A 9,018-nucleotide genomic window follows, 5' to 3' on the forward strand; every position below is an offset into this window, starting at 1 on the left:
TGCTTCTTCTTGAGCCACTCCTTTGTTGCCTTGGCGGTATGTTTTGGGTCATTGTCATGCTGGAAGACTCATCCACAACTCATCTTCAGTGTTCTGGCTGAGGGGAAAAAAGGTTCTCATTCAAGATTTTTACAATACATGGCCCTGTCAATTGGCCTCTCAATGCGGTAAAGTCGGCCTGTATCTTTTAGCAGAGAAACAACCCCAAAGCATAATGTTTCCACCTCCATGCTTGACTGTAGGGATGGTGTTCTTAGGGTCATAGCGAGTCGAGTTAATGGCAAAGAGCTAAATTTTAGTCTCATCTGACCACAGCACTTCCTCCCAATCCTTCTCTGAATCATTTAGATGTTCATTGGCAGACTTCAGATGGTCCTGTACATGTACCTTCTTGAGGAGGGGACCTGCAGGATTTTAATCCATGGCAACATATTGTGTTACCAATTGTTTGTTTGGTGACTGTGTCCCAACTGCCTTGAGATCATTCCCAAGCTCCTCCCGTGTAGTTCTAGGCTGGTCCCTCACTTTTCTCATCTTTACTCATGAGGTCGAAACCTTGCATGGAGCTCCAGACTGAGGGCGATTGATGGTTATTTTGTATTTCTTCCATTTGCAAATAATCGCTCCAACAGTTGTCTCCTTCTCACCAAGCTTCTTGCTGATGGTCTCCATTCCAGCCTTGTGCAGGTCTACAATCTCTTATCATTGATGTCCTTTGACAGCTGTTTGGTCTTGCCCATGATGGTGAGGTTTGAGGCCAGGTTCACACTGGTACACACGGCAGTCGTACCACTTTTGAGCCGACTTTGCCCTGCAACTTGAAGTCCGATTTGCATCCAACTACAATGAACAGAGATCCGACTTTGATCCCCGACAATACCAGGCACTGTCTGGTATGAATCTTTAGGGGGAACTCCACGCAAAATGTTAAAAAACAAAACAAAAAAAAGAAACGGCATGGGTTCCCCCTCAAGGAGCATACCAGGCCCTTCAGTCTGGTATGGATTTTAAGGGGAACCTTCTGCACGAAAAAGGAGTAGGGGTTCCCCCCAAAACCCATACTAGACTCCTATCCGAGCACACAGCCCAGCAGGTCAGGAAAGGGGGTGCTTTGGGGCAGGGGGGGGCCTTGTGCCCATCATGCCCCATCCTTTGATGTCATAAAGGATGGGGCCTCCGGGTGACATCACACAGTGACCCTGCCCCATGCCAATATAAGCGGGAGAGCGTGTCGAGTCAACATCGGAAGAAGAACAGAGGGAGGATACAGCGGAGAAGACCCAGCAAAAGAGCGAGAAGATAGCAGAGAAGACCCAGCAGAGGCAGAAGACAGCGGACAGAGGGAGAAGAACCGGAAAAGGCTAGAAGACATCAGCGGAGAGCGGAGAAGACCCGGAGAGGGGAGAAGAGCTGGCAGAGGCAGAAGACGTCAGTGGAGACAGAAGGAGAGGGGAGAAGAAGTCGGAAGAGACGATGGAGCTGCCTTAATAATTTACTTTAAAAATATTTGTTTATGTGTTTTATTTTTGACATTTTCTCAGATTCCGATAAGACCCCCGCCCGCAGACTCCGACAACCAATGGCAAGGGTTGTCGGGAAGAGGGCCTTGTCCTCATCAACATGAGGACAAGGTGCTTTGGGGTGGGGGGGCACCCCCACCCCCCCCATGTTGAGGGCATGCGGCCTGGTACGGTTCGGGGAGGGGGGACTCCCTTTCCTGGCCTGCTGGGCTGTGTGCTCACTTAAGGGTCTGGTATGGATTTTGGGGGGACCCCAACGCTGTTTTTTCAGCGTGGGGGGGTTCCCCTTAAAAACCATACCAGACCGAAGGGCCTGTTATGCTCTTGGAGGGGGAACTCATGCCGTTTTTTTTTTTTATTTGGCGTGGAGTTACATAGTTACATAGTAGGTGAGGTTGAAAAAAGACACAAGTCCATCAAGTCCAACCTATGTGTGTGATTATGTGTCCCCTTCAAGATCCTGAGAGCACAAGTCGCATGCCAAAGACGGATCAGTCAAGACGGCGATCTGACTTTGATCCGACTTCAGTGATATTCAATGGGCTGAAGTAGGATCAAAGTTGGACCAAAGTAGCGCAGGGAGCATTTTCAAAGTCAGACCGCCTAGTGTTGGACCAGTTAAGATGGCTTCCATAGGGAAACATTGATTTTCATACGTCATGCGACATGAGCTCCCAATGTCGGAGCGTTTGTCGTACCAGTGTGAACCCGGCCGAGATTCCGTTAGTAGCACCTTCTTATATTGACAGGGCTAATCTGTGTACCGTAGGAGCACATACTGTAGCCAGTCTATGGGAGCCAGAATTATTGTTGGTTGGTAGGGGATCAAATACTTATTTTACTCACTGAACTGCAACTCAATTTATAACATTTATATTGTGGTTTTTTTTTTCTGGATTTGTGGTTGATATTCTGTCTCTATCATTTCAAATACACCTATGATAAAAATTTATAGACCCTTCATTTCATTCTAAATGGGAAAACCTACAAAATCTGCAGGGGATCAAATAATTATTTTCCCCACTGTAGCCAGCTCTCCACAAATGATTACCACAGCAGCATAAAAAAGTTTGGATGCCTCTGTCATAGTCTCCAGATTGTGCAGATGCTTGCAGTACATCTCTAGTCCAAATTTTTTATTTATTTTTAGATAGTGTGATAAACAATCCATCCATGATCAGAGGTGATGCCATAATATGAGGGCTGTACCGAAAATAATGCAAAAGAGGGCATAACTTTTATTTTATTTTTTTTTATAAATTCCATCGATTTTTTTTTTTTTTTTTTTTTCAATTTAACATGTTGGTAGAGTAAATCTTCCAGTATAGTAACTCTTCTTTTTCATTTATCAGTAAATAATGGATTCTAAACAGAAGAAACATGCCAGCCTTTAGTTGTTGATGGAGGAGCACAGGCTGTCAGACATCCACAGAAGGCCACAGCATTTTTACAGAAATGCCACCATTGACAAGCAATGTCTTGTCATTGATGACTCTTGTCAATGATATCCTCTCCATAAACATTCTGTGGCCTTCTGTGGATGTCAGATATGCAAAAAAAGAAAGGGAGAGTGCCTCTAAGTGCAATAGATCAATAATTTATTAAGACAATAAAACGGCTACTCACATATGGTCAGCTAAAAACAAGCTCTTGTCCAACCGCACAGCCAGGAAGGAACACCGGCTACTCTCTTCCAGGTCAGGGGCAGCCGGAGGGTCCATGGATAGCAAGGTGGAACACAGCGCCGACGTGGCGTGATGATGTCGCCAGACAGGGGAGGTGCAATGCGTTTCAAAGCATGAGCAGAGCCGCCTCCAGGAGTGTGCACTCCTTATTCAAGCCGAGTGGACTTCCTCTTGGATGAGCTGGCCCTAAGTGGATGGACTTTTTACCCAAACTCTAAGATTAAGGACTTTTAATGGACTATAATTTTTGATGAGCTATATATTTTCATTATATGCTGTTGATTACTGTTGTACAGATTTTTGCCTGCAGCCCTATGGTATTTTTTCTTGATATGCCTACAATAGCCCCCTTTTTTCTTTTTTTTTTGTGGATGTCAGACAGCCTTCACCTCTTCTTCATCAAGAACTCAATGATTGCACATTGTTTGTGGTTGGTATCCATTATTTATCTGCAGTGAAGAAAGAGGAATTACTGTATCGATCTGTGACATTTGTCTAAAGTTACGCAACAGCACTCAAAAACACAAACTGCATGCACCAAAAATATGGAGCAAAAAAGTGAACAAAAAAAGTAGCTCATGGGGAGGGGGGGTGTAACAGAAAATGTATTATTTACAACTTGTAAAATTTGAACAACTTATGTAAGGTAGTAAAACATGCCCACCTTTGCATGACTTTCGGTACAGTCCTCGTATATGTATGTAGAAAAATAGACGGCACTTCAGAAGTAAAACCTCAATCATTTACTCTGGCTATAAAGGATATTGACTACAAAAAAACAGATTCCACCAAAGTTTCCAGAGAAGCCTTTTTCAACCAGGGTGCCCCAGGCCTCTTCAGGGGTGCCTTGGCAAAATGCCAAAAAAGTGTCAAAATTGTATACAAGCCAGAAGGTAGATGAAGCCTACGTTTTAGTTACAAAAAGCCACAGGTTTTCATTATGCACCATTATGACTTTCTAGATACTGACATCCTAACAATCCATGATGTCATCTGATAAGGAGGTCTGTCACCTCCCCAGCATCCTTGTTTGACCCTCCTGTGTCCCTCTCCCTTAGCACTGGGGTCACATTAGCTGCCTGATGGAGAGAAACTGAGGGAGAAGATAAGCATTGGAATACTAGTCAGTACCAGTGTGCAAAAGTGTATTTGCTTTGGAAGAAAAACTCACCTCCAACGTTGGGTGTCCTACGTGTAGATGTTGCTGCATTGTGTAAAACTATTAGAATAGGTTTTTACATTTTAGAATGAGGTTCCTCGAGATTGTCCATAATTTTAAAGGTTGCCTCGAGACTGTCCATAATTTTAAAGAGTGCCTCGAGACTGTCCATAGATTTAAAGGGTGCCTCGAGACTGTCCATAACTTTAAAGGGTGCCTCGAAACTGTCCATAATTGTAAAGGTTGCCTCGAGACTGTGTCCATAATTTTAAAGAGTGCCTTGAGACTTTCTATAGTTTTAAAGGGTGCCTCGAGACTGTCCATAATTTTAAAGGGTGCCTCAAGACTCTGTCCATAATTTTAAAGGGTGCCTCGAGACTGTGTCCATAATTTTAAAGGGTGCCTCGAGACTGTCCATAACTTTAAAGGGTGCCTCGAAACTGTCCATAATTGTAAAGGTTGCCTCAAGACTGTGTCCATAATTTTAAAGGGTGCCTCAAGACTGTGTCCATAATTTTAAAGGGTGCCTCGAGACTGTCCATAATTTTAAAGGGTGCCTCGAGACTGTCCATAATTTTAAAGAGTGCCTTGAGACTTTCTATAGTTTTAAAGGGTGCCTCGAAACTGTCCATAATTTTAAAGGGTGCCTCGAGACTGTGTCCATAATTTTAAAGGGTGCCTCGAGACTGTCCATAATTTTAAAGAGTGCCTTGAGACTTTCTATAGTTTTAAAGGGTGCCTCGAAACTGTCCATAATTTTAAAGGGTGCCTCGAGACTGTGTCCATAATTTTAAAGGGTGCCTCGAGACTGTCCATAATTTTAAAGGGTGCCTCGACTGAAAAAAGGTGGAGAAACACTGATCTAGAGACACAAATGTCTCCCATCTCAAGTTACAGACAAATGTGCACAATAACAGGCCACAGATCTAGAAATGGCAAGTGAATGAGATGTACTGTAATATAGAAAAGGAATAAATGGTTTGTGTAAATGAACTAAAATGCTCCATACCATCCTGGTTAAGGGGTGTTAGTTCACACCGCTCGCTGCCCTGAGTTTAAGGTACATTGTTTCATACAGGCCAGAGAGCATTATTTCATATCTCGTGAGGCATGAGTAATTCCACAGCTGTGTTGACTTTTGGATGATTGATGGGAATATATCTCTGTAATTGTCCATGTGCACATTTGTCTGTCACCTTGAGAAAGGGGTCCTTGGTGTCTCCAAGTACAAAAAAACAGACATGATTTCACCATGTTCTGAACTCCGGCATTTATGACCCCAGTAAAAGATAAAGGTTTTACTTATGGAGTGTTGGTTATTTTTCTACAGGTTTGTTTTCCTGTGTTCTTCTCTATTTATATTGGTGACTAGAGGAATGAAAGTTATGGGCCCTGCTCGTAAGAGCTTAAGATCTAAGAGATCTAAAATGTTAACAGTTGCCACCATGCAGTTTGTGTGGATCCTTGAGAACAAGTTACATACCTTCCCATCCTTGAGGGCCAGTTTACACCACATGTAGGCCAGTGCGTTTTTTTTCTGCATCAAAAACAGCACATGAAAAGTAGGTTATATGGTTTCCAATGGCATCGTTCACACCAGCACGGTCAGTTCCAGAAAGAAAAGTAGAACATGCTGCCCTTTTCCTGCACTGGACTGTACTGGAACGCAGTAAAACAAATCAAAAACGCACCAGAATGCACTTGAACGCATCAAAAATGCAATAGAACGCGTTAAAAACACACATGCAGAAATTAATCTGGAGTGCGTTTTTGTGTGGTTCTGGGTGCATTTCTGCATGCGTGTTTTTAACGTGTTTTTGACGCATTCTGATGTGTTTTGTATGAGTTATCGGAAGTATTCCAAATGTTTTTTCCTTTCAGTTTTTTTTTCACTGCACTGGAGCCTGGTGTGTTTTGATATATTCCAGTGTATTCCGGCACTTTTTTTTATGCGTTTTACCCTATTTCAGTACAGTCCAGTGCAGGAAAAATGCAGCATGTTCTCCTTTTTTTTTCGAGGACTGAAAATCCCTGGAACTGACCACACTGGTGTGAATTCTGCCATTGGAAACCTTATAACCTACTTTCCATGCATTTTTGGTGGTGTGGTGTGGCATGAGGTCATTGTGGTGTGAACTGGCCCTCAACCAGCTCTGAGGAAGGTACCAAACATGTTCTGAAATCTTGCATCTTTAAAAACTAAAAAAAATGACAAGGTGAGCTAACTCACAACACCCTCTCCACCCTTTCGATCCCTGATACCTTATGTGATACCCACCTTCTGCTGCCCTCTCCAGCTGGTATAACGGTCTGGCACTTTAAAACATCACCGCACAGAGCCGGTGCAAATTTGAGCACTCATTGGTTGAGCTGGCCACATCGATACTCTAACCAGTGAGAATAATTTTGAGATTCCTTTCCCCCGTATTCCCAGAATAAAGAAAAGAGATTCTCATTGGTCAGTGTGAAAAGAACCCAATTGTCTACACTACCTCTGTGTGATGTACCCTTCACTGGAGACTCCTGAGCTTAATCATTTGGAAGGAGGTTCGTACATTTGCCTATAAGGGTCGGTGTGACAATGAGGTGTCCATAAACCTTTGGTCATGTAGTGTGCCATGAATATACTTCCCAGGAGTCAGCGCTGCCAATTACTTATTTTTGCTTGCATCTGGAGCTCTAAAAAGGTTTGGCATAGGACATCCTGCTTTCTCCTGGTATACTGACAATGTTGAGGCACCTTTCACATGGGCGCCTCCACTAAGTGGAATCCGCTTGCTCAGCGGGGGGATCTCTCCACTGATTCCCCTCTGAGCAGGCGGATGGCAGGTCATTGTCCTCTCCACTATGCAGAGCAGACACGGCAAAGTCCGCTCTCCTCTATGAGGCAATCAGATGGAAACAGAACCCCTGGTTCCATCTGACCCACCGAATGGATGGGAAATAGGACCATCATCTGTCTATTTTTGGCACACAGGATCGGATCGAATGGTACAACACAAAGCAATCTCCTGCACTCAGGTGCCCGGTCAGCTGAGTAAGTGGCGCAGCCACCCCTTTAGCAAAGTCAGTGGAATGTTGCAGGTCTTGCTGCCCTCCTCAGAATAATGGGTATCCTTTATAACTGAACATACAAAAAGAACAGGAGGGCGCACCGACCTTGTGCATTATCAGAGATAAAATTTATTCATAAAATAACAAGAAATATACTCACTCACGAGTTTTAAAACAAGGCTTTTCAATGCTCCAGCAATAGCTAGCAGTCTCTCGAGACGCCTACAGCCTGGAGCAGATATTTGGAGGAACCAGATGGCATCGCAAGCGGCTTATGCGTTACGAGGGCGAACCCTCTTCCTCAGAGCCATAGCGATGGTAGTTTGACCTCCTCTGGTATCCCCTTAATGTACCCACAATCACATGTATGGGTACACGCCCACCACAGCCTGCCACACCTACACGAGTAGGCTCCACCTATATCCAGGCCATGCTATGTTGTAATGTCATGCCCAGGGATGGCGATGGGGTATCGACCGCAGCACACTGTCTGCAACATGTGATGGATGGATATGGTAGGTGGAAGAGCCTACTCGTGTAGATGCGGCAGGTGCGGCATTATCCTGGATAATCTGCATGTAGCCCTGGGCTTTAGGGAGCTCTTTGCAGAGTCTTTAATGTCAACCAGCTCTAAGGAATCCTAAAAACTTGACCTGTTGCAGATAATAGACGTTTTTTGAGTAACGCTGTCCTAGATCTTAGAAATTGATTACAAGTTTCTACAGTAATTCATCCACCTCTGAGCAGGTATCTTCTCATTCAGTGTATTATGATAATGCTCTTATACCTCCTGAATGGTGCACTGACGCCCTTTTGCTGCAACCGGCCGGCGTGGAGATCTCTCTGTCTCTGCTTAGAGCGGCACTGCAAGTTTAATTTGGATCACTTTATCATTTAATGTGTTGCAGTTGCTCTCTTAACTTTTTTTTATAGTTAAAGAAATAAGATGGTGTATAGACAGCAAATTGGCAATCTGGTGCAGATCCATGGGTGAGTAGACATTGGCTCTGCTTCTCAGGCCTTCCTGTGGATTTGGACTATTGTCGTGTATTGTCCTGTCAATTATACATACTAATAATTTAATCCCAGAAGCTTTTCTAGGTCCACACCTTCATTACATTGTGGTATGACCAGCCACTCTCTGCTGCCTGTAAAATGGGGCTTTAACCTGTATTTCCACTGTATGACGCTGACTTTTCTAACTCCAGGCTCGATGTCTCAGCAATCTTCGCACGCTTCTCTCACCTCTGAAGAGCTCTCTCGAGGAGTCGCCGTGGAGAAATTTGACTTGATGAAGAAATGGGGCATTAATACTTACAAAGTAAGAACCATAACTTCTTTCTGTGTCTGTTTCCCTGTAGCATCAGTGATGATAGTGAAACCTCAGCTTCTGGTGCTCTGAGTAGATCTTACTGTGTATGTTTATGGTTTGGCTTTATTACCCCCCCAAACATTCATCCCTCCCTCTCCCTCTCTCTCGTCTCCTGTCTCCCTTCTCTCTCGTCTCCCTCTCTCTCGTCTCTCTTCCTCTCCCTCTCTCTCTCTCTTCTGTGTCTCTCTCCCTCTCTTCTCCGTCTCTCTCCCGTCTCTCTCCCGTCTC

At 44.2% G+C, this 9,018-nt stretch overlaps 1 protein-coding gene across 1 annotated transcript in view; it reads left to right on the top strand.

Moving 5' to 3' along the window:
• ARFIP2 (ARF interacting protein 2) overlaps positions 1-9,018 on the top strand; it is a gene marked incomplete in the record, with an annotated part of 101,506 nt that overhangs the window by 71,478 nt on the left and 21,010 nt on the right. Inside the window, 1 exon segment of the mRNA XM_073612705.1 lies at positions 8,627-8,739. Within this exon segment, the coding sequence (XP_073468806.1) occupies positions 8,627-8,739 (113 nt within the window).

Source organism: Aquarana catesbeiana, linkage group LG02 (assembly GCF_042186555.1).
Source record: "Aquarana catesbeiana isolate 2022-GZ linkage group LG02, ASM4218655v1, whole genome shotgun sequence".
NCBI lineage: Eukaryota > Metazoa > Chordata > Amphibia > Anura > Ranidae > Aquarana > Aquarana catesbeiana.